This window comes from Typopeltis vanoorti, chromosome 10, assembly GCF_054136105.1.
Source record: "Typopeltis vanoorti isolate ZY-2024b chromosome 10, IOZ_Tvanoo_1.0, whole genome shotgun sequence".
NCBI classification, from domain to species: domain Eukaryota; kingdom Metazoa; phylum Arthropoda; class Arachnida; order Uropygi; family Thelyphonidae; genus Typopeltis; species Typopeltis vanoorti.
In genome coordinates this window covers 405004-431409 of record NC_143558.1, presented here as the reverse complement: position 1 = coordinate 431409, position 26406 = coordinate 405004, and the positions used below count along the sequence as shown (strand labels likewise).

The 26406-nt window shown below is 35.1% G+C and overlaps 1 protein-coding gene across 3 annotated transcripts in view; it reads right to left on the bottom strand.

Moving 5' to 3' along the window:
* The window catches only part of LOC150102123 (tRNA (32-2'-O)-methyltransferase regulator THADA-like), a 694369-nt gene that overhangs the window by 376033 nt on the left and 291930 nt on the right, over window positions 1-26406 (bottom strand). For 2 of the 3 annotated variants that reach the window (XM_090398691.1, XM_090398693.1), the window contains 3 exons: window positions 25037-25176; window positions 22300-22455; window positions 7014-7112 (listed from right to left, as the gene is read on the bottom strand). In XM_090398691.1, the coding sequence (XP_090254817.1) occupies window positions 7014-7112; window positions 22300-22455; window positions 25037-25176 (395 nt within the window). The remainder of the gene's footprint in view (window positions 1-7013; window positions 7113-22299; window positions 22456-25036; window positions 25177-26406) is intronic. The other variant, XM_090398692.1, reaches the window with a different exon arrangement.

The following is a 26406-nucleotide window of genomic DNA, read 5'->3' as shown; positions in this document are numbered from 1 at the left end:
GAAAATTGTAGGCAGGTTGCATTACCCACATGACAGCACACCCAACCGAAATAGGCACACGACACCACTGGACTATATCATTCTCAATCAACTAAGTCTCACTAATGCCTATAACGTTTGGCAAAGCTGAGCTAACCATTACCAAAAACCCTTGTACTTATTCTGAATACTACTGGCATTAGTATACATAAACTGCATTTCCCACAACCTTCCTTAGGCCTTTTGTTGATTATCTCACTAAAGTTAAGAACCTGGAGAGTTACAATCAGTATGTGATCACTCTCCCACTTACTCACTCCAAGGTTGAATTGGCCCACACTCACCTGAATCCTCCTCACCCCAAACATTTTAGTTTTTCTTACTCTATACTTACAAATTCTCACTGAGGAACAATTTCTCAAGAAATTTCACTCAGAATCCATTCAAATGCAAACCATCAGTTTTATAAAGATGCCTAGAAATTATATTCTTGGTTTCACCCTTCATTCAAGTGTAAGCAAACAAAGTTTGTGCATGAAGTAACTTCATGACAAGGCAACTTATATATAGAGGCTAATGACTTCACATCAGTTGCCTTAACATCCCATACGGCAACGTACATATCCTTACAATGCTATGCATTATGGAAAGGGCCACTACCCAGACTGGTTGGAGCCAGACCCCCAGAAGTGATACCAAGGTTGAAGTAATGCAAAGTCATATTTCCATATACAAGTAAACCAAAAGCTGTCACACCTTATTATTAAAATACTCTGGATTACAGATAGATGAAGTTTTTCCACTTGGTTATATTATAAAAATGCCAAGAAATTATATTTTTGGTTTCACCCTTTATCCAAGTGTAAGCAAACAGTTTGTGCATGAAGTAACTTCATGACAGAGTAAGATACACATAGAGGCTAATCATTAGACTTATGCAAGTTCTTCCTTCCTTCCATCAAATTCACTTCAGATCATTCCTCCCACAAACCTGCTCACCCATTCACTTACAATCATATCTCTTTATCTCAGCTAATTTCTAGTAACTCATTCATATCTTCTTGAATACCACACTTGTCACCTGCTAGATCATTTGTACCAGCAAAATGAACATCTTCTTCACTCCTATAGTATCACTAATGTAAAATCTCTTGCAAGATATTATATATTTAATTTTTTCAGTTCGATTTTACACAGGTTTCCATTTTTATAATTGTTGTAAATTTATGTAGTATTATGCAGAAATTTTATGAATGTTAAACCTTGCTGCAAGAGTGCACAAAAATAAGCTTTATTGAGTTGTATGTAAAACGAAGGAAAGAGGATTAGCGGAGATTATAACAATGACTGTGCATAAACAAACATTTGCAAGATCTTGCGAGCATAAAAATATGCACCCATGAATTGGTGTCTCGCACGGAGCTCGCCGTTGTGATGTTACTGTGCTGGCGGGTGATCCTGGCAACAATTACGTGGTTACAGAGAATGAGGAAAGATATTTAAGGGGACTGAGAGGGCTCAAGAGAAGAGAGTGAGAAATATAGAGAACAGAGGATTTGGAAGAACCTCACTGGCAACTCTATCGCTCTCCTTTCTGAGGTTGGAGGCTTCTGGTGTCCCCCCCCCCCTTTTTGGTGGACGAGGTGGTAGTGAAGGGGAGCCTATATTTTGATAGAACCCCAGCCAGATTCCAACGACGTGCTCAAAGCGTGCAGCTATCGTGGGCATAGTGGATGACATCGCAGCTCACTTCCTGTTTCCGACTGATAAAAATCTACCTAAAATTCGCAGCAATTACAAGAGTGAAGAGCCACCATATCATCGAGTCATTGTATTCCAGGAAAGGGTTGCAAGGTTAAGCTAACCTAGCTGAAGAATTGTTCGTGTTAACTGGAATGGTATCTATGAAGTCTACTGTGAGTAAGCATAAGTTTTGTTAATGCTAGCAGTGGGAACATGAAGATTATTAGGGATTAATAGAGAGATCTATCTTAAGCAGATTATTGTAATGACTGAGTAAGGTAGAAGACGTAAAGTGGGCCTAAGGTGCAAATGTATAGGAATAACATAGGCACAGTTGAAAAAAAATATATACAAAGTTGATAATATGCATAGAATATAACAATGGCCCAGTTGACATCAAAATGAAAATTAAATTATAATAAAATATTATTATAATTTAATAATATTTAATAATAATAATTTAATAGCATTTCTCCAACCAATCAATTTCATGCTGGTAACATGCTTAATTTTTGGGTGTGGATACCAATTCCTCCTCTCACTGCATGCAGTGAGTGAGAGACAGAGAAATGGAAGGAATTTGTAAAATTTGTGTTGTTTCCCTGAATAAGATTACAGAAAGTTTTTTTTCTTTTCATTTGGTACTTTCATAGTTTGATTTGGATTTTTAAATGGCCCAATATGTGTAAGAATGGTACTGTTGAATATATTTATCATCATCATCATCATAATCAAATTCCTGACATGTACCCTAAAGAGGTGTACATGATATGATAGTACTATATGAAAAACTTACATCATTATTAATTTTCTATCTACAATTTTCCTCCCAATCAATCTGTTACCTGTCAAGATTCCAACATTATCAGATCTTATATTTCTATCTTCTAAGGCACATTTTACTGTATCAATCCACTTAAATCTTGGTCTTCCTCTGGATCTTTTCCCTACCAATTTGGCAGAAAATACTTGATTTGGTATTCTTTCCTCTCCCATTCTGTTTAAGTGACCATACCACCTGAGATTATTTCAGCTAACACATTTTTGGATGCTAACAATGTAAAGCTCTTTCCTAATATCCTCATTTTTAATATGATATTGCCATTGATGCCATCTGCTCACACCTCTAAGATTTCTCAGGAGTCTTATATCTGCAGTCTCTGGTTTTCGGTCAAGTGTTTTATTTCTAACGCAGCTCTCAGATTACTAAGTTAAAATTGGTTTGAACACTATCTTGCATACAGGTCTTTTAGGGTTTGACTAATTTCTCTCTCATTCCATATAAATTTATTCAGTTGACTTCCTACCATACCAGCTTTGTTGTGTTATATCGTGAATGGGAAACTTTATACACAAGAGAGTCACCCATACAGGATCTAACAGGATGTGTTTAACTGGATGAACATACTTGCCCTTTTAGCAGTCAAACTTAAATTTATTAAGAAAACAATATCATGTTGACATGGAAAGAATAAGATAAAAGACAAAGTATTAAGTCTGAGGTTTTATGCAACCTAAAACAATGTAATAGAAATAATGTATTTTGAATCTATGCGAAAACTTAACCGTTAGAATTAAAACTGTGCATGCAAGAAGGTTGACACACTGCCAACAAAAGGTCAAAGGTTGCAGAATCACTATGCTTATGACGCAATGACCGAGGCTGAAGAATTCGTGGAAGACATTCGGGGGCACGCGTTCCCAAAAATACAAGACTCTGTAAGGTGGCAGAATGACGTCACCCAGTCAGAACAAATAGGGGCACTCCCATGTGTGAGATTCGAAGTCGAAAAGAGGGTGCTGAGAAATGAAATAAATATGGCAGCGCAAGTCTGAATAACCCCCCGTTTATTTCTCTGTTCTGGTTTTCTCATCGTGCTAGGACGGCAATGTCGAGTCTCTACGTCCCCATAGCTGACTAGCACAAGTCCTGGCGAGGCAATGCACCAGACAATGGCAGATCCAAATCGTGGGCCATCGACGAGAGCAAGCCGATGTTAGATAGCAAAGACGAATGCCAGATTTGTACCGTGCACGTGATTCCCACGTGGCAGCATGTTGTAACCACAGTGAAATTCCACTAGAAGCAACAGAAGAAAGGATCTCAATGCGGACACTGCAGTGTAGATAAGTACAGTGAATTTCTTATTACATTGCTTAGATATTTGTGAATGGAAGAAATGTAGATCCTTTCTAAAGGGAAGTAAACTTTGATGACTTAAAATAGTCAGGGACAGTCGTAAATTTCATTGGACTGTTTGTCTGAGAATCCTAGTATTGTGTGATTACAGCAGTTATTGTAATGGAACTGATATTAGAACTTATATGATCTAAGAACCTGAATACTGTTTTGTGCCAAATACGCACCAGATAATATGTGATTAATGTAGTACTTGCATAAATGATTCTTTAATGTAATAATGATTTGTATATTTAAAGTGAGAGAATTGTGCATGAAATTCTAAACATTTCTTTATTTTATTATTGCCATTGTGCTTTTCTTTGTAATCTTTAGTTGTAAAATAAACATGTTTTCTAATTTATGCATATGTGTGTTCTGAGCATTTTGATTGACTTCACCACTAATAAAATATCAAACCTATGTATGCGGGGAATACCCAAAGAAAATTAAGAGTAAAGAGCTATGACTGCAAAGCTAAAGTATTCACAGCTCCTTGATCTAATTTAATATTATTGATGACACTTAATCTCTGTGAACTTTCCCTAGGATAAGATATTTCTGTCCTTAGACTTAGGCTGGCACAGCAACTAATCAAACAAATCTGCCTGAGTTCAAAAGGGGGACGTTTCACAGGATTCTGGTTAGTAGATAACCTTTGAGGCCCTATAGAGTGAATAAAATAGATAAATTATGGAAAGTGAAGACATAACAGTTGATTCTGTTGTCTATTTCCATATTTAATTGACCATCTTCCTTAAAAATCGTGCCTAAGTAGCTGAAATGTTTCACTTGTTCTGTCGGTTCTACATTCAAAATGAGGTTGATGGTTGATATTTTCAATGCTTCTAACTATTTTCATTTTCTTTGTCTTGTTATTGCTGACCTTCATACCATATCTATTACAACAGTTATTCAATTTAGTCAGGGAATCCTGCAGATTTTAGATTGTACAATCTACAATCTTGCAAAGTGTAGCGGATTTATTTAGAAGTATAACATCGTCTGCATAAAGCAAAGCGCTGAGATTAACATCTCCAATTTTGATATCAGGTTTAATATCCACTTCCTTCATAATGTGATTCATACAGATAATGAATAAGAGGAGATAATGTACATCCTTGTGTGATACAAGATTTAACATTAAACCATCTTCCTGTACTTCCTTCAATTCTAACTACTGACTTACAACTAAAATAAAGACCAAGTATTACTTGATATAATGCTCCATTGACACAATACAACTGTAGAGTTTGTGAATAGCTTTTCTCTTGGCACCTTGTCAAATGCCTTTTCCAGATAGACAAAACTTAAACAGAGATCATTGTTATATTCCCATGATTTCTCAACTATTTGTCATAAAGTGAAAATCTGATCCTGACAGCCTCTATTTGGTCTGAATCGAGCTTAATCTTCACAAGCTTCTATTCCGCAATCTTCCACAACCATTTCTCAAGTATACTTGCATAAATCTTACCAGGAACACTCAGTACAGAAATACCTCTGTAATTCTCACATTCAATTTTATTTCCCTTTTTATATATTGGTACTATGAGAGCTCTACTGCAATCATCTGGAATTCGTCCCTCTGTCCAGGTCTTTTAAACTATGCAGTGGAGCCACTATAAGACTTTTATATCTCTATACTTGAGCAGGTGTTCCTGTATTCTTGACTGCATGCCTGGTCATTGTTTTTTACCACTGTACTGTCATTGATTGTTTCATTTAGCAATTTTTTGAAGTAATTACTCCATACATTAAGGATATCTTTTTTGCCTGTTTTCATGTCACCTTTATTATCTCTAATTCTTTTAACAGCACTCTTTCCTTCATTTCTGAGCTTCTTCCACAACCTCCAGAATATCTTGCCACCTTCTTGATATTGATTTTCTATGTTCTTACCAAAGTCTTCCAATGACTTTTTTTAAGTAGTTTTACACAGTGCTTAGCTTTCTTACATTTGTCTGTGTATTCTATAAGAGCACAAGCTGACTTATTTGCCAGCAATTTTTGATATGCTTTCTTCTTTTCCTTCACTGCCTCTTTAACTTCATGTGTCCACCATGGAGTTCTGATTTTTCTACTCTTGCAGACAACTTCACCACATGCCTCTCTGGATGAATCAATGTTTTCTTCAGGGCTTGCTACTGAATCTTCAAGGTTTGGCTCTTGTTCTCAAACTCTTTCATTTTTTCTTCAATAATCTTCGTGTATTTTAGTCTATGGTTCACATCTGAGAGCTGCTCAACTTTCACTTTAAAACCATCGTACATGTTATTCTTTTCAATATGAAATTCAATTTTATCCTGCTCAAGACTAAATAGTGATCACTTCCTATTTTAAATCCTCTGTACACTCTGGTGTCTGCACAAGGGAGAAATCATCACTATTAACAATAACATAGTCAATGAGACTTTTCTTATTCCTTGCCTCTTCTCTCCAAGTGAATCTGTGCACATTTTCATGTTGGAATATTGTAGTAAGAATAACCAGTCGTGCTCCATGTCCTGAGCAGCAAACCAAAGGATAGCTGCCATTATTATTAGCTTTGCACTTAACTCCAAATTTTTTCAAAATGTTTTTGTATGTATGAAAATCATTTCCTACTCTACATCGCCAACAAAAGGACCAACTTTTAATTTTTTCATTGTGTCAGTGGCTTTCCTTAAAGCCTCAAAAAATCCCTCCACTTTTGCCTTAGTGAGACCTTCTGTGAGACCATAGGCACAAATAAGTCTCATTGTCCAGTTCCCCATTCTGATATTTGCTCACATCACTCTACCTGATATTGACTGCCATTCAAGAAGATTAGCCTCTGCCTGGATATAACATTTTGTAGTTATTGCTCAGAAAGATCTCACCAGTTTTTTCTTTTTTGTTTTTTTAGTCATCCCTATTATGCATATATATTTATTACATTTAAAACTAAACCTGAAAGTAGGAAACTAGTAACTCTTTCATATCTTCTTGAATGCTACACTTGTCACCTTCTAGATCATTATACCAGCCAAAATAAACATCTTCTTCACTCTTACATTATCACTAACACCCTTTAATGTTGGCTCTAAGGAAACATGATTTTTTAAGTATTGCATAGCAGAAATAAGCATACCTCATATTCCTCTTTAACTTGTCTGTTGTGTAACGTATATGTAGCAGCTCTTCTTTTCTTGACCAGTAAACTTGCACTATCAAGCATTCTATGAAATAACTAATAAACAGATATATTATTATTTTAATAACATCAAAAATATTATTCATGTTATTAAAATGATAATTATTCCTAAGATTAAACAAAAATATTTAATGCATTGATTTAAACATAACCTGAAAATAAGTTTTTATATGGGTCACTAAATTAAATTAATATTTATAATAATTAAATAAATATCTGCAAGTTATGGTCTAAACTTCCAAGATGAATCCGACAGAAATAAAATGGCCCTCATTCACCGGAGGCCAGATTGTTACCACCTGAGGCAGCAGGCAGTTAAACATGAAGGCAGAGCGTGCTAAGCATCCTCAGGTAAGTAGATCATGCTGCCATTGTAAACTAGACCTTGGAACATTAAATTTAAGGATTCTGAGCAGTGAAGCATGGCTAACTGAACTAACTGAAGAGAGCTAAAACTACTAAAATGGGACATTCTTGGATTGTGTGAAGTTAGATGTAATGGTGAAGAAATTCTTCAATTAAATAACAGAGACATACTATATTATAGAGGCCAAGATAAGGAAAGAATCGGTGGAGTTGGATTCATGATCAACAGAAAATTGAAGAACAGCATAATAGAATTCGACTGCATATCTGATCGAATAGCAAGTATTGCTGTTCAGAACTCATAAAGATATCCAAGTCTATGCACCAACAATAAGCCATATTGATGAAGAAATTGAATCCTTCTATCATGATGTATCCCAACTCTACAATAAAAGAAAACATCATTTCAGAATTGTAATGGGGAGACTTTAATGCTAGAATTGGTATACAGCATTCGGATGAAAGCTCAATGGGAAATTTTAGATATGGCATCAGAGATGACAGAGGAGCAAGGTTAATAGAATTTGCATAAAAAGAAAACCTGTATATCATGAATTCCTTTTTCAAGAAAAAATCACATCAGAAGTGGACATGGAAAAACTAGCGAAATTGACTTTATCCTCAGCAATAAGAAAAACATCTTTCAAGACTGCTCTGTTATAAACGCCTTCAACATTGGAAATGACCATCATATGGTACGCAGTAAAATCCAAATAAACTCCAAAAAGAAAGGAGAAAAATGTTTCTAAGATCAAAGCAAAGTATAGATGTACATAAACTCAACACTAAAAAAAGATATATTCCAAACACGAACTATACAACAGATTTAAACATCTTATTGTCATCTGTAATAAGATGTCATTACTTTCTGATGCTATCAGAAAGTAATGACAGCATTACCCAAAACCTTTTACAATGCTCACTTGAAATAGCTGGTACCTCAGAACATAAACAAAACACAATTTCTGAAGAAACAAAACAGCTTTTGAAGAAACAAAGAGAAATGAAACAATCAATTAACCTACAGAATAAAACTGATATACCAAATTGTGCAAAACGATCAGAAACCGTATCACAGAAGAAATAAGAAAATTCAATTGTAAACAGCCATAGTCTTAAAAAAGCCAAACAGCAATAAACAGATGGTTGCAGACAAACTACAAGATGAAACCATCACCAGAGATAGATATGCCATAGCAAAAAGAATTGAAGAATTTCACTCAATATTATATCAGGATGATGAATAAATGAAGTACTACAGATTCTACCAGAAGAAGTTATGTGTAGCATCCAAAGCTTGCAAAATTGGAAAGCTGCAGGTGAGGATGGAGTTATAGCTGAACTTCTAAAAACAGGTGGAGAAATAATCTACAAACTCTTAGTAAAACTATTTACTTTATGCCTGAAGAAAAAGAAAAATGACGTACCAAGAACATGAAAGAAGGCTAGCCTAATTCTGATACATATAAAAGGTGAGGTAGACGACTTGACGAACTACTACCCTATTAGTGGGTTTACAAAAGTCTTAAATCATAGGCTTTGTGCGACTCTAGACCTAGCACAATCAAAAGAACAGGCAAGCTTTTGAAGAGGCTTTAGTGCAATGGACCATATTCAAGCAGTACAGCAGATTATTGAATGGTGTAATGAATATCAATTGCCACTATGTCTTGATTTTATTGACTATGAGAAAGATTCACTTAAAACTTGTGCAATGAATATCAATTGCCACTATGTCTTGGTTTTATTGACTATGAGAAAGATTCACTTAAAACTTGTGCAATGCTTCAAGCATTACTAAACCAACAAGTGGAGGAGCCATACATCAGGACCATCAAATCAGCAATCACCTATGCCACAGCAACAATTCATTTCAATGGAAACATCTCTACTGTGGAAATACAGAGAGATATGAGAGAGGTATATTTCCCTTCCCAATCAAACTTCTTGATTGGGAAGGGAAAGGTCTGAAGATAAATGGAAATATTTAAGCCATTTACACTTTGCAGATGACATAGTTATCTTTACTTCAACTGTGCATGAATTATAGACTCGTATCCATGAACTCCAAATTGCTAACAAAACAGCTGGCTTAAAGATAAACCTAAAGAAGATCCAAGTTATGTTCAATAGCAATGTCCAACCAGAAATAATAAAAATCAATAATTAGGAAATTAAACAAGTAGTTCTTTACATATACTTAGGACAACAGATATCAATGGAGCAAAATATCATAGACAAAATTAAAAGGTGCATGATGCTTGGGTGGAAAGCATTTAGAAAATTACATTCAATATTCAAAAGCCAACTACCATCATGCCTGAAGAGAAAAGTTTTTAATCAGTGTATTCTTCCTATATTAACATTGGCTGTGAAACATGAACACTAAATGCAAAGGAAATTCAGAAATTAAGAACAACAAATTTAGTATGAAAAGACGTATGCTTGGTATCACAAAACTGGATCACAAAAGGAATACATGGATAAGAAACCAAACCAAAATCTCTGTCATCATAGGAAACATCTATAGTGGCAATGGGCTGGGCATACTGCTCGGTCAAGATCAACGATGAACAAAAGAAGTACTGGATTGGATTCCACGAGAGGAAAAAAAAACGATCATGACGCCGACCTAAATCAGGGTGGATTGATGATATCATCAGATTTGCAGGAGTCACATGGGAAAGAAGAGCCACGGACAGACAGTTTTGGAGTAATCTTGGAAAGTCCTTCATCCAGCAGTGGATCGACAATGGCTGAGATTGATGATGGTGATCTGCAAGTTGGTTTTACATCATCATCATGAATTAAAAATGTAAGATATATTCCACAGAGAACAGACTATTTTAATAACAAGTAACTCAATCTATAGCAGAGTTTCCCAAATGGTGGTCCGTGGATCCCGGGGGGGGGGGGGGGGTCCACAAGTAATTCAAAGGAAGTCCGTGGGATAGTTTATTTTGATTAAACTTTATCTTATCATGTTGCTCACACCTGGCCTAATTGATATGTTCACATTCTTCTGAATATCTCCATTTATAACATAAATGATTTATTACTATTACTATTATTACGGGCAACTCCAGGGAGTCATTGGACTCATCGAGGGAGGCCCCAAATCATATTCATCACAACTATTTGACATTCATACAGTATCTATCATACCTCGCCTTAAACTCATTCACTGTCACAGCATCCACCACAGACTCAGGGAGCGCATTCCACTCATTCACTACTCTAAAAGTAAAGAACCCAGCTCTAACACCTTTACTAACCACACTTTTGCCCAGTTTCCATGGATGTCCCCTAGTCCTCCCAAAACCAGCCCTGTTCTCAAAAATATCTTCTGAATTAATTTTATAGAAACCCTTCAGTAATTTGAATGTCTCAATCATATCTCCCCTCCTCCGCCTATCAACCAATTTTTGCAACCCACAAATCCTCAACCTGTTCTCATACGGTTCATTCCACAGACCTGCTATCATCTTGGTCACTCGCCTCTGGATCTTCTCCACCTCCTCCCCATCAAGAAGAAACCTAGGTGACCAAATCTGAGCACAGTAGTCTAGATGGGGTCTTATCAAGGCTCGATACAGAGGAACAATAACCTGCTTGTCTCTGCTTGTCATCGTATTCTTCAGCAACCAAGTGATTTGATGAGCTGTTTTGGTCACTTTTGCAATGTGTCCCCTAAATTTCAATTCCTTATCTACCAACACTCCTAAATCTCGTGCCTCATCAATTTCCTGGAGCATGGTTCCACCAATGCAGTAAACTGCCGCCAATCTTTTCACCCCAAAATGCATAACCTTACATTTTGCCACATTAAACTGACATCCATTCTCCTTAGCCCAGACCTCCAATCTATCCAAATCATCCTGCAAAATTTTGACGTCATCTGCATTCACTATTGCCCTACCCAACTTCGCATCATCCGCAAACAAATGAACTGTTCCTCTCAGATCATTTCCTATATCATTTATGAACAAATTAAACAGCAGTGGTCCAAGAACAGATCCTTGTGGCACACCACTAGTCACAGGCCGTCTTGTGGACTCTACTCCCGAGTAAACCACTCTCTGATATCTCTCCGTCAACCACCCTCCTATCCATCTCATCAACCCTATGTCCATTCCCATATGCTGCAATTTACTGATTAGAATTCCATGTGGAATCCTGTCAAAGGCCTTGGCATATAATAGAATTATGTCATTTATAACATAATTCTGTCATAAATGACACATTTAGTGTTGTAAAATTGTAATTATTACTTCATCTTTATGATATGTAAAATATAAAAAAATTTCCATTTTGGATTTTATGAGGACCACGGTGAATTAACATTAGCTACAGGGGGTCAACGACATCAAAAAGGCTGGGAAGCACTGATCTATAGCATATCACAAATATAATTTTAATTAAACTGAATAAAAGAAATTAATATAACATAGTGTAAAATCTCGTATAGAGAAAAATTAGAAGTAAAATTTTTCCATGTAAAATGTCGTTTTTACATGGAAAAATAATTTATATAAAATACTTGTAATTAAAATAAGGTATTAACTCACTTTTACTGTATTAAATCTAGTAACAAATTGTTAGAATAATTTTATAAGAACCACTAGAATTGTAAAGACAAAAAAATAAGCTCAGACAGGATTAGACAAATAGACCTAAGGCTAGCGAGAAGGTCACCAGATTACGAGTTTTCCTGCCAAAACTCACCTATAGCATGAGTGGTGGAGAAAAACCTTCCAGCAAATCTGGGGAACTTAATTTGTAGAAGGGCCAAGGTCGGAAGAGTGAGATAAAAGGCAGAAATTGAGGGCCAAAGGGCTCTCGCTTCGAAGTTGTTTCCAGTGCCAAGCCTTTTCTGAGGACGGGGAGAGTTGCGTTCCTGTGAGCATGGAGTTCTGACGAAGATGGGAAGTAAAATGGCAGCGGAAACGGTTCTTTCGAGATGTCCTATCATATGATTCTTCGATGATCTATGTGTCTGCTGTAGTATTGCTGCCGCAACCTACAGCCCGATTGGAAAATTTTCTTTCTTGGAAGAAGTGGAATGAGCCCGTATACCTTTAGGATCCAGGATTGTATGTAATGAGCTGGCAAGATTGTAAGTAAGATGTTTTATGTTAATTCCTAGATTGCAAAAATTAAGCGATGAATGTTGGTTCTATTGTCGATTAGCAAGGAAAGTATTAGAGAAGTCGAAAAGCTATACTTCTGTTTGAATATGAATAAGTATTATATAGAGTTTTAAGGAATTTGCTAATGTTGTGTAATGCAAAGAAATTGAATGTGGATTTAAACTGAATGTGGTTAAAAGGCTTTTACTTTTTCCTGTTTATAGCGTGAGTAAAGATAAAGTGTGTTTAAGTCTATCCACGTGTTTGAAAATTTATGTGAAAATTTAATGTCTTTGTCTTAAAGCTTAAGCGAAAATGCTTGAATGATCGTATGGAGAATTAGACATGTGATTTGCATTGCCTCCATTGTTATCTAGTTGTATTGGGCTGAACCACACACTTGATATGTGCAGTTTAAATTTTGTAATTAATGAATAAACAAGTTTGTCTTGTTAATAGCTTGCCTGATCTTGCTTTACCAATGCACTGTCTCAAAAAAAATATAGAACCTGTGTGACCAAAGAATAGTGATAGCCACGACTGACATATCCAATTCTCACCTTCTCGTGGTGCATCCTGTTGGGTATCTACTTTGATACTGAACGAACGAGGATGGGCTGGCAATTTGGGATTTAGCCGACCAAATTGTATTCTTATTGGTTAAACCAAAATAAAAAATGATGGTACAACATGACAAAATTTCATGCCGGCTGGGGCGTCGCCCGGTTAAACAAGGCCCCCGTTGTTTTCGCCAGGGAACCAGGGCGAACAGCGAAAAGTCAGCTACTGGAACAAATCTGAAAACAAACCCCAACTCAACATCACCAGAGTTAAAGATCGGTACTATCAATGTAAGAAGCCTGAATGGCAAAGAAATGGAGCTAGCTGAGGAATTAGATAAGTACCAGATCGACATAATAGGGGTGACTGAAACAAAAAAGACCAAAACTGGTGAGATCTTTCTGAGCAATAAATACAAAATGTTATATTCAGGCAATAACAATCAAGGAAAAGAAGGAGTAGTCATAGTATTCAACACAAAATACGAGGCTAATCTTCTTGAATGGCAGTCAGTCTCAAGTAGAGTAATGTGGGCAAATATGAGAATGGGGAACTGGACAATGAGACTTATTTGTGCCTATGGTCCCACAGAAGGTTCTACTAAGGTAGAAGTGGAGGAATTTTTTGAGGCTTTAGAAAAAGCAACTGACACAATGAAAAAGGAAAAGTTGGTCCTTGTTCGGGATCTAAATAGTATAGTAGGAAATGATTGTGAGACATACAAAAATATTTTGGGAAAATTTGGAGAAAAGAGCAAAGCTAATAATAATGGCAAATATCTGTTGGATTTCTGCTCAGGACATGGACTGGTTATTACTAACACCATGTTCCAACATAAAAATGTGCACAAATTCACATGGAGAGAAGAGGCTAGGAATAAGAAAAGTCTCATTGACTATGTTATTGTTGATAGTGATGTTTTCTCCCTGGTGCAGGACACCAGAGTGTACAGAGGATTTGAAATTGGAAGTGATCACTATTTAGTCTTGAGCAGGATAAAATTGAATTTCATATTGAAAAGAATAACATGTAAGAAAGTTTTAAAGCGAATAAAAGTTGAGCAGCTCTCAGATGTAAACTGTAGACTAAAATACAGAAATATTATTGAAAAGAAAATGAAAGAGTTTGAGAACAGGAATCAAACCTTGGAGATTCAGTGGCAAACTCTGAAGGAAACATTGATTGATTCTGCCAGAGAGGCATGTGGTGAGGTTGTGTGCAAAGATAAAAAAATCAGAACTCCCTGGTGGACACAGGAAGTTAAAGAGGCAGTGAAGGAAAAGAAGAAAGCATATCAAAAGTTCCTGGCAAATAAGTCAGCTTTTACTCTTACAGAATACAGAGACAAATGTAAGAAAGCTAAACAGTGTGTAAAACTAGCTAAACAAAAGTCATGGGAGGACTTTGGCAAGAATATAGAAAATAAATATCAAGAAGGTGGCAAAATATTCTGGAGGTTGTTGAAGAAGCTTAGGAATGGAGGAAAGAGTGCTGTAAAAGGAATTAGAGATGATAAAGGTGAAATGAAAACAGGAGAAAAAGATATCCTTGAAGTATGGAGTAATTACTTTGAAATACTGCTAAATGAAACAAGCAGTGATGACAGCACAGTGATAAAAAACACTGACCAGGCATGCAGTCAGGAATACATATCCATACTTGAAGTAGAAAAAGCCATCAAAGGCTTGAAATGTGGAAAGGCAGCAGGAGTAGATGATATTCGACCAGAAATGCTGAAATATGGTGGTATAAGAGTCTTACAGTGGCTGCACTGCATAGTTCAGAAAGCCTGGACAGAGGGACGAATTCCCGATGATTGGAGTAGAGCTCTCATAGTACCCATATATAAAAAGGGAAATAAAACTGAATGTGAGAATTACAGAGGTATTTCCCTACTGAGTGTTCCTGGCAAGATCTATGCAAGTATACTTGAGAAACGGTTGAGAAGAATTGTGGAAGAAAAGCTTGGTGAAGAACAAGCTGGATTCAGGCCAAATAGAGGCTGTCAGGATCAGATCTTCACTTTACGACAAATAGTCGAGAAAGCATGGGAATATAACAAAGATCTGTATTTAAGTTTTGTCGATTTGGAAAAGGCATATGACAAAGTGCCAAGAGAGAGAGAAGCTATTCAATACGCTGCAGTTATATGGTGTCAATGGGGCATTATATCAAGCAATACTTAGTCTTTATTTGAGTTGTGAGTGAGCAGTTAGAATTGAAGGAAGTACAGGAAGATGGTTTAATGTTAAATCTGGTGTGAGACAAGGATGTACATTATTCCCGCTGTTATTCATTATCTATATGGATCACATTATGAAGGAAAGTGGTATTAAACATGATATCAAAATTGGAGAGTTAATGTCAGCTCTTTGCATTATGTGGATGATGTTATACTTCTAAATAAATCCATTATGAGTCTGCAAGATTCTTTGACTAAATTGAATAACTGTTGTAATAGATATAGTATGAAGGTCAGCAATAAAAAGACAAAGACAATGAAAATAGGCAGAATCGTTGAAAATGTCAACTGCATTGTGAATGGAGAACCCATGGAACAAGTAAAACATTTCAGCTACTTAGGCACAATTTTTACTGAAGATGGTAAACTAAATATAGAAATAGACAACAAACAACAAAAATTCAATTGACTTCCCACGATAGACAGCAAAGCTGGTATCGTGGGAAGTCAATTGAATAAATTCATATGGAATAAGAAAGAAATTAGTCGGAACACTAAATTAGCTGTATACAAGACTGTGTTCAAACCAATTTTAACTTATGGATCTGAGAGCTGGGTCAGAAGTAAAACACTTGACCAAAGACTAGAGACCGCAGATATGAGAGTCCTGAGAAAGATTAGAGGCGTGAACAGATGGCATCAATGGCAATATCATATTAAAAATGAGGATATTAGGAAAGAACTTGACATTGTCAGCTTCCAGGAATGCGTTAGCAGAGCTAATCTCAGATGGTATGGTCACTTAAATAGAATGGGAGGGGAAAGATTAGCAAAACAAGTGTTCTCTGCCAGGTTGGCAGGAAAACGACCCAGAGGAAGACCAAGATATAGGTGGATTGATACGGTACAAAGTGCCTTAGACGATAGAAATATAAGATCTGATAATGTTGGAGTCTTGACAAGTAACAGACTGATTTGGAGGAAAATTGTAGATAGGAAGTTAGTAATGATGTAATTTTTTCATGTAGTACTGTCATATCCTGTACACCCCTTGAGGGTACATGGCAGGAATTTGATGATGATGATGATGATGACGACTGACATATTAAGAATTAGGAGTTTCTTGAATTAGAGTTAATTTAATAGATAATTCTCATACATAGCTGAATGTTTCTCTTGCATGTAGGGGAAAGAAAAACAATTCTTTTGCGCGATTGTTAATGGTGCAGTCGAAAATATAAATACATTTTTAAGGATCAATACAAGAGAAACACTGCAAGGTAGATTAGGGAATTGATTCCAGCCAGAAGCTTTCCCTGGGTCTACACTTCGAGCACGTGAAATAGCTTACTTTCGGCCTCGAGAGAAAGGGGGAGAGTAAAACTTTAGACTAGAAGGATTAAGAATAATCACAAGTTTTGTGCATGAAGAACTAGCTCAAGCAACAACGATAAACTCGGTATTACGACTGATAAGAAAAAGACATTACAAAGACGCAGTCTGACGATGTAAGTAATAATAAATAAATTTAATAATATCAAAATAAATATAAATAGATATTATTACAATAGTATCAATGATGTACACAAGAAATGATGATCCTGTGTATAGTTTATAATAGTATATACAGTAATACCCCAAATAGTGTAGTTAATGCATGGCAAAAATATTAAGTACTAACTGAAATTGCACTGAGCACTATATTGGTATAAAAATATGATTAGATTAGAAGACAATAATTTGAAAAGATTAAATGGATTCATATATCCTTCTTGTTCAATACCAACATGGATTTTAAATAGACCACAATCCCATTTAAAAAGGATTCAAAATGAAAAATAAAATAAAGTTTTTTAATGTTCATGACTGAAATACAATAGGTACAGTACACACATGTCAGCTTTTACTGTTTAGAAAAACAGAACCTAGTTTGCACATATTAGTTTGCTTTTGGAGATCTCCAAAGTTGACCAAATCTTGAATACTCAAAACATAAGACATTCAAGAATGTTTCTATACTGCTCAGAAATTTAGAAAAAGTTTGCAACACACTGCTGCTCCAATGCAATGAATAACTATTAATGTAACATGAAATCAATATAATTGCATTTTTGACAAAATTAAGACCAAAGACCATGATTCCCACTTCCTCACTTCTGATGTATTCTTCTCACTAACCAAGACCAATTTTCTTTTCATGGATTGACTTTTTCATTTAGTTTATTATGGAACAAACACATCACAGCCATAGCTTCTTCACTCTCCAAAAAAGTTTGGAATTCTTTTTCATTCTAAAAAACATTTTTCTTCTTCTCAACTCCTAACACTTTATAAACTCCATCTATGCCTAACCACAAAATAGTATTTGCACATTTCGGCAGGGAAAATGGGAAATAAATAGGGAAAATTTCTTCAATTAATATGCAAAAACACAAGGGATAGGTAATACTATTTATTTAAGGCAACAAATTTCAGCATGAATATTACAGGCCATCATCAGTAGCAACAACATTGAATGGAATTTATACTCTCTATCTAGTGAAGATGCTAAAAAACTTTGTTTGAAAATTTCATCTCTTTTACTGAAATCCAAGCTTCCACAAATATTACTGTCGGTAAAATGAAAGTGCTACAATCCTTAACATGGAATAGTCATTTCATTATTACTAAGTCTGGCAAGGGGGAAACTCTGCTGTGTTATGGATTCTGCAAATTATAAAAGAAAAGTTGCTCTTTTATTATGGGATCGATCAATATACCAAGAACTGGATTACAACCCCACAAACAGACAACTCAAAAAACAGAACTCTTTACTAAATGAAATTGTAAGCCTTGATGGAGACACAATAGAAAAACAGAAGTTATTTTGCCAGACCCCTAGGTTTTATGGTTTACCCAGTTTTATCCATGTAGTTGACAAATGGACAATCGTCCAATTGGCGAATGCACAGATTCACATACTTACTGAATAGCTAAATTTTTAACACACCTATTCAAAATTCAGATTGGCAATCCACACTTATTTATTAGAAATTCTTCTGATTTTCTAAATAAAGTAAAAAAAAAAATGCTTCCCAACACCTCACTGATATAATGATTAACTTTGATAAAGAATCTCTCTTCACTCAGTTCATAATGAAGAAATTCATTTGAAGTTCATAAAAGTTTATGGGCACTCTCTTCTTAATTTTTGACAATTAAGAAATGGGCTGCCCAGTTTAATCGTGGCAGTACCAGCCTTGAAAATGATCCACTCACTCACCTGCACCCTCAGCCTTCACTCTGGGTTCATTATATAGATGATGTTTATGCTATCTGGCCACATAATGAAGACACATTACCGACTTTTTTATTGTATAAACAACTTACATCTAAGAATTAAATTTACTATAAAAAAAAATCTTTTTAAATATTCTACTCCTCTGCTAACCATCATGTGAATTAATTACTTCATTTATCGAGTGCCAATTTTCACTGGATGCTACATTCAACAGCAATCAGCTCACTGTCCAACACTGTCCAGAAAACTGGAATTATAAAAACTTTATTGCAACATGCTCATACTATTTGTTCGATACCTCAACTATGAAGGTGGTCTGAAAAGTTCTCGGCCTCAACCATAGATGGCAACACTATTTGTAAGTTTTTTTTTCTTTTTTTTTTTTTCCTAACTTGGTACAACTGTCATTAGCATCATGTGAAATTGCAAGTCATTCTATCAAGTAGTTTTTTTTTATACAGCTGTATGAAGCAAAAGTGTTGCCTGTATTTCTTGAAATGGATAAAATTCTTTGTAAAAGATTTAAAGCCAAAAGAAATTCGTTCAAAGTACATAAAAGTTTATGGGCACTCTTCTCCTTTGTTACTGACAATTAAGAAACGGGCTTCCCAGTTTAAACGTGGCCGTACCGGCGTTGAGGATGATCCATGTGAAGGACGTCCAAAAAGTGTAACAACACCAGAAATCATTGATCAAGTGCATGATACGGTATTAGATGACCGGCGAGTCAAAGTGCATGAAACTACTGAGACTATACGCATTTCAAAAGAACCAGACCAGACGAAAAAATGCACCTGCCCACAAAAGTATTTTGGCAATGGGAAAATTGAGGAATCTACACTATGAATTGTTGGAAACATCCACCATATTCTCCAGATTTGGCTCCCTCTGACTTCTATCTCTTCCCAAAACTAAAACTCTTCCTTGCTGGTCAGCGTTTTTCTTCGAATCAAGAGTGATCACAGCTGTAGAGGGGTATTTTGCAGATCTTACTGAGAACCACTACATGGACGGGATAATGGTGCTGGAGCATCGCTGGAATAAATGTATTAGTCTTAAGGGAGATTATGTTGAAAAAATAATTTTGAAATTATAAATTTGTTTTTTCATTGTTAGGCCGATAACTTTTCAGACCACCCTCGTATTACAGCAAAAACTAACATCAAACAATATATGAAACTCAATGGCCTCTCAGAACAGACCATACAACAGGCTTTTTAATTCCTATAATCCTAGCTCAAATAACAACGAAACAGTACATTGAGTTCCAATTCCTTAAACTGGCATCTTGGAACCCATTTCCAGAATTCTTAAGAACTAAAATTTAGTGGTTACTTTGACTCCTATCAACAAATTATCAGCAAGGTTTCCATCTACAAAATACAAACAGTCTCCTCTAACCCTTCCTGGTGTCTACCAAGTTCCTTGTGACTGTCATCATTCTTGCTTTGAACAAACTGGATGCTCTGTGGAAGAGAGAATACAATAACACCAATCTTACATTAGCAACAGTAAATCTGAAAAATCTGGCTTGGCATGGCATGGAATAGATATAGATCACAATATCCTATGGCCTGAAATAAGCTTACTTCATCGGTGTCAATATAAATTTGAATGTTTATTCAAAGAAAGTGCAGAGACTTCACTGTCCAAACTTAATTGGAATGACTGCTTCTCTTTATCTAAAATACGAGAAAGTCTTATTTTAAGTGTACATCAATAATTTTAAGATCTAATGAATTATAAATATTTCCTCAGTTGTACCATTGTGTTGTTTTTATGTATAGCATCATGTGGCTCTTACTTTTTTCAAATCACCCATTGTTTGCGACCCTATTTTGTAATTAATTGTTGTTGCCACTGATGATAGCATTACTTATCCCTTGTATTTTTTCTTGTTAATTGAAGAAATCTCTAATGGCACAAGTAACTCTTAAACAACAAACAGGGAAAATAGATTATGTCAAAAGTTAATTTGATGTTATCTATTTACCCTTTTTACTTTCATGACTAGCTTCATTCTTTTTATTGCTGAGTTTCATAGCAAATTTGCCACAGAAACTATCTACTTTCACAAGATAATCATATGACTATTTCATAGCCTGAACAAAATTTGGGGAAAAGCAAATTTTTGCAAAACCTTTCTATATGTCTAGAATTTGTGTCATAGTATGATGTTCAAGTCTGAAACAAGAATGGTATTTTAGTTCTTTGTTTCATCTATGCTCTCTAATGACTTGAAAAATTTCTCTACTTTTCTTTCCAGAATCTTCTTTAAGATTCTAGGCACATAAATATTCCACTGTCCAATTTTCAATTCTGAAACAAGACTCCCATTCAAGGAGTTTCTTTTATTCTGTGTTGAAACTATAACAATTTTCTTCTTTTCATGATTTTTCATACTTATTGTCAGAATAAATTCTTATTATTTAGAAGACTCTCACTTGATTCAGTCTTTTCACTGTCAGCAACACCAGTCATGAAGATAGGTTCCACACATTAAAAAGGCGAGAATGAAAACCAAGAGGTATAGTGATTCAGTATTTCTTTGAATATGGCATTCCTTATACATAATCCTGAAAAAATGTACTGACCACAGTACACCCCACTCTTCCTTCTCATTTGGACAAATCCTGTAGTGTCCAGTCATTAGAAGCTTCAAGATCCTCCATAATTAATGCCTTAAATTCTGATTTCCTCACTATTCCTAACTTCACTTCACTACTATCAAAATAAAATCTGTATAATTTCCTGCAGAAAAATCTCATGTTACTTCTTACTTTCGATACCACTCAGATATCAAAACATGATCAGATTTCTCTTCTCGTGATGACCTTTATTTTTTTCATTTATAATCTCCTAAAAGATATCATGCAAGATTCACATGTTATTATGTTTACCTTCATCTTAAATTCATTCAACATGCATTTAAGCAATGTGTTCTGCTCCCTAGCATCCTACATTAAAAAAAAAAAAGCGGTATTATTTAATACTTGGTAATTACTCACTTTTGTGCTGCCTCCAAAACAACTGAAATCTAGATACTCATTTCTGAATTAAATATTCAATATCATCTGAATTGGTGTTTTGTATAGCAAAACAACCTTTTTACTAGCTGTCTAAATTCCTCGACTTCTTTACTTCTTGTAGTGCATTCCACCAACACAGTGCAAAATTACATAACTTTCCATGCTGTTGTGTTTCTGCAAACCATACGGTTGCAGGATTAGTGATATGCTACTTGACTAGGGAATATTTATGGTATAAGGTGGTTGGTTTCCTGTTGCCTTCCTATGAGACCAGCTAACTCATCTTTAGTCGAAAAGATCTGATAAAGGTTCCTTGCATTGTGGACAGGAAGCGAACCCAGGTCTTTCTGACTGAAGGGCTTCATTTATACCGAATGAGATATGGAGGCTTAACTTTCCATGCCTTCAGTTCAAAAAAACAAACACACAAAAAAATCTTACACTTGCACAATGAAATGATATTCCTACTCGTATTTCTAATATATCCATGAAAGAATACCATATCTCAGTCATTCTTCTCAACTTTACTCTTGCCAACTTCCATCCTTTACAAACAAAGATTTCCCTCTCAACCATTCCCAAATATCATTGGTCATTACTATTTTGTTAATGGCTCAAGAACACAAATACTGTAACAGATGAATGTAAAACCATTAAAGAAAATGCATATTTATACCTTTTTCATTTGAGATATTAACTGCTGCCGAAAAGCTGGCGATTGGCTCTTTATAACCCAAGGTAAAGAATCTGCAATTAGCTTCAAATCTCCATCTTTTAATGGCTTGGTTCGTTTGTGGCTGTCACAAATGAGACCATAGGCACCGATACATACCTAAGATTATAGCCGAAAATTCTGTTAAGTGACTTTCACATATTATATAGCATTATGCATCTAAAATTAAACTATAATAAGTTTTTAAATATAAGTTCACAGTAAGCTTTTTTTTTAATTTTTAAATCAGGAATATATTTTGCAAATTATAAATCAGGGATGGGTAAACTTTAAAATGATTACACCAGAAAATGTTAGTTCTGTTGCATTGAAGAAGAAACTACTGCAACTAGCTAGTTTTGTTCATTTTTTTGGTCATTATTTATATACTGAAAATGCTTTCAATACAGATCTACTACCTATCCTCTTCGTACCCCATGGAACATAAGGCTATACCTCTCTGGTTAACCATGTGTTTGCAACTAATTCTGCTACTCTTTGGCTCCCCCAAACCAGCCATCCTTTCTTTTCTGTCATACTCTTCCGGATCACTTCAGACCTTCCCCATTTCCTTCTTCTCTTCATGTCAAAGCTACCCTTGGAATCTCTCAGCAGCACATGTTTAACACAACTCGATCTGCATCTTTTTATTTTATTTTATTTTTTATGCTGACCCCACACATGAAAGTTCACAAGACCTATAACACTACAGTTCCATGTGTGAGGGTAAGTGATTAAGGAGCAATGTAGCCTTTTGATATGTCTCTTAAAGAGTGGGAAAAACAGTATGGGGGAGATTGTTCTAAAGAATAGAGGTGAATGGAATGAAGGAAGCTGATGAGATGTTAGGTCAGCGTGTTTGAAGCTGGACAGTGTATAGTTGTTGGCTAGTGGCTGCTCTAATTCTTCCATGGTTTGAAAAAGTGGAAGAATGGTAGCAGTCAATTCAGAGGAGCAATGCCCATGAAAGTACTTATAGAAAAGGCACAGTGCTGAAACAGAGCACCTATGATAGAGTGAAGGGAATCTTTGAGGGAAGAGTTTTCTATTAAGTGGATTGGCCTTTCCCGAATATCACCAAGAATTCTCAGAGGGGGTCTTGGGTGCTACACCCAAGACCCCTCTGAGAATTCTATTTAGAGGCTAAGGAGATTATGTGAGTAATAAGTTTATGCCAGGATAAGCTGGATATGACAGTTAACCCAAGAAAAGAAAGTTGTTCTTGAAAGAAAACTGGAACATTATCAAAAATAAGAGGGAATGAGATAGACTTTTTCTTGCAGGTAATAAGGCAGGCTTAAGATTTTTGTTTGGCATTGAAATTTATTAAGTTGTCTTCATCCAATTTCTGGATGTTGAGGAGGTCAGTGTTCAAGTCACTAGTTATGGAAGAACTTGAGGCATCTAACATTAGGGTACTGCAGGATTTATTGAATGATTAAGAGAAATGAAGAGTACTGTCATCGGCAAAGCTGTGAATAGGATTTGAAGTCAGAGAAAGGAGGTCAATGATGTAAAGGAGGAAAAGTGTGGGTGAGAGCACAGAACCCTGAGGCACTCTGGGTTCTGTGCTCTGTCACTCAGGAGACCAGATTTGGTCTCCTGGGTTCCAGATGTGGAAAGAGTGCAAAGAAGAATTACAAAGATTATGGAAAGTAGACTGTGAAGAATGTAGAGGAATATGCAATGTATATTATGTAGAATCTGGATTAATGAATGTGTATTATGAAGATAGATTGAGAGTATGCTGACTGCATACACTGGTGAATAGAAGAATGAAGGGTAATATGATATGATAGAGCCTTATAAACTTCTGAAAGGGTGTTATAGGATATGGATTTATGGAATTTTTTCTTATATGGAAGGAAAAGAGGTTTCCATGGAAGTTTTGTGTTGCAAGACAGTGAGCCAGTGAGTGGTACAGTTTGCTTGATGAAGCTGTGAGTGGATCTAGTGAATGAGATTAAGGGATGGTATGACAATTGGTGTGAGTAATGTATGGCCTCCATTGATGAGTCACTGATTCCGTGAAGTAACTGATCACAATAAGAATAACAATTGCATGAACATGTTCTTTAAGCAGATAGTTATATATGACATACTAAAGCATTATATTTCAAAAATGTTTCCTATCGTTAAGCTGTTTAATTCTCCATCAAGAAACTAGTGATAATATCCCCTATGTGACTTTTATCCAAAAAAATTCAGAGTAATAGCACTGTTATTATTATTATTATTATTATCAATAAGTATTTAATGTGAAATATTTATGCAACTAACTAATTATTATACTGTATTATTTAAATTAAGGGGATATTTAATCCCACATTATTTTTAATTTAAATAATTTTAACATCGCCGAAGTGAAGCCTTTTTGGCTCTTTATTTCATTATTATACTGTAGTTAGCAATAAATAATAATCTTGTTTTAATCCTTTACTCAAGCGCAAGGAAAAAAGGTTAGCCCATGAAGTATCCTCACAACTTGTCTACTATTGACTTCACATCAATTGCTTCAGTATTCCATAATGTAAAAACATAATGAAGAAACATTAAGGAAGAATATAGCTTCTTGTCAGGTATAATATACTCTAATCCAGGAGTAAAACTTTCTACAAATTAAATTAAATTACCAAAACCAAATATTAATTAAAAGAAATTAAAAATTAAACAATGGTAAATTGTAAACTGAACAAATTACCTGACTGTCTTCATGACAAAGTGATGACTTCATTTCAAATTCAGAGAGGTAGCCATAATGATTATCATTTAGCTCTACATGCACAATACCATGAGAATGAGCAAGCTTCACCAATGTAATTAACACAGACAAATATTGACCTATGTGAGAATTTAATGAAGTCTACACTTAGAGTATGGTAATTAAATTTTAAAATTACATGCAATATCTTCACTCTTAATCAGTCATTCACATTTATCAAGGTGTATTAGAGAGAAAGAAAGAAAAATGCAAAAAGGGAATGTTTAATTCTTTGAAAGTGCAACAGGTAACCATAAGCAGTTAATTAAAATGCTTATTTTAAAAAATAAATAAATAAAACTTTGTTCATTTAAATGAAAAAGGTATATGGGGGAAAAAGTTCATCAAACAAATAATAGATATATTATGATTATATTTTGATGACCAGTTAAATAACTTCAGCAGAAATTAAATGGTAAGCATAGTATTAATGGCTATACATTATCCTGCTTCAGTAATTTACTTGCATTCTGTGATATACTAATGAATATTCCTGGACTTTTCAAAGGCATTTGATAGATTATCATATGTCAAGTTGGTGAAAAGCTAATAATCCTAGGGAGTTGGGTTAAGAGCAATGGTATTATCTTTGATGGATATTATCTTTGATAGTCATATGATATGATATGATAAAAACTTATAAAATTATTATCAATATTATACGATACAAACTTATAAATACGTTCTTTATATAATATAAATTTAAAGTTTTCATTTGACTTCTGTGTGAAATTCGTTCATGAATGCATTCCAAGTCTCTCGACTGAGTAATACAAGATCTAAACATATTTAAAACCACTTTAACAGAAAATATAATTCGCAGCATTAAATATTGAATTTATCTGAATAAATAACGAAAACATTTTCATAGCTGCAATAAATTCAGTAAATTTTGTTAAATAATGCAAATTGTAACAACTTATGATGACGTCTGAACAAAACCTACTAAATAGCTGCTATTTAGTAGGTTACAAATTTCACTTCGAGACAAATTTTTCCATTTGTCTCGACGAAACTACAGATATTACATCATCAGCTCGATTGGCTATCATTGTAAAGTAGGTTCATGGTGATTCTATGCACGAGGAATTGATAAAGTTTGAAAATTTGCCTCAAAACACGACAGGTAAATACATATACGACTGCGTTGTTAAAGTGTTCTGTAAGAAACAGATAGATTTATCGAAAATATTTTCGATTACAACTGATGCCGCACCTAATATGGTTGGCCGTAATGTCGGTTTTATCAAATAATTTACAGAATATGTTGGTCACTCCCTGGTTTGTTTCCATTGTATTATACATCAGGA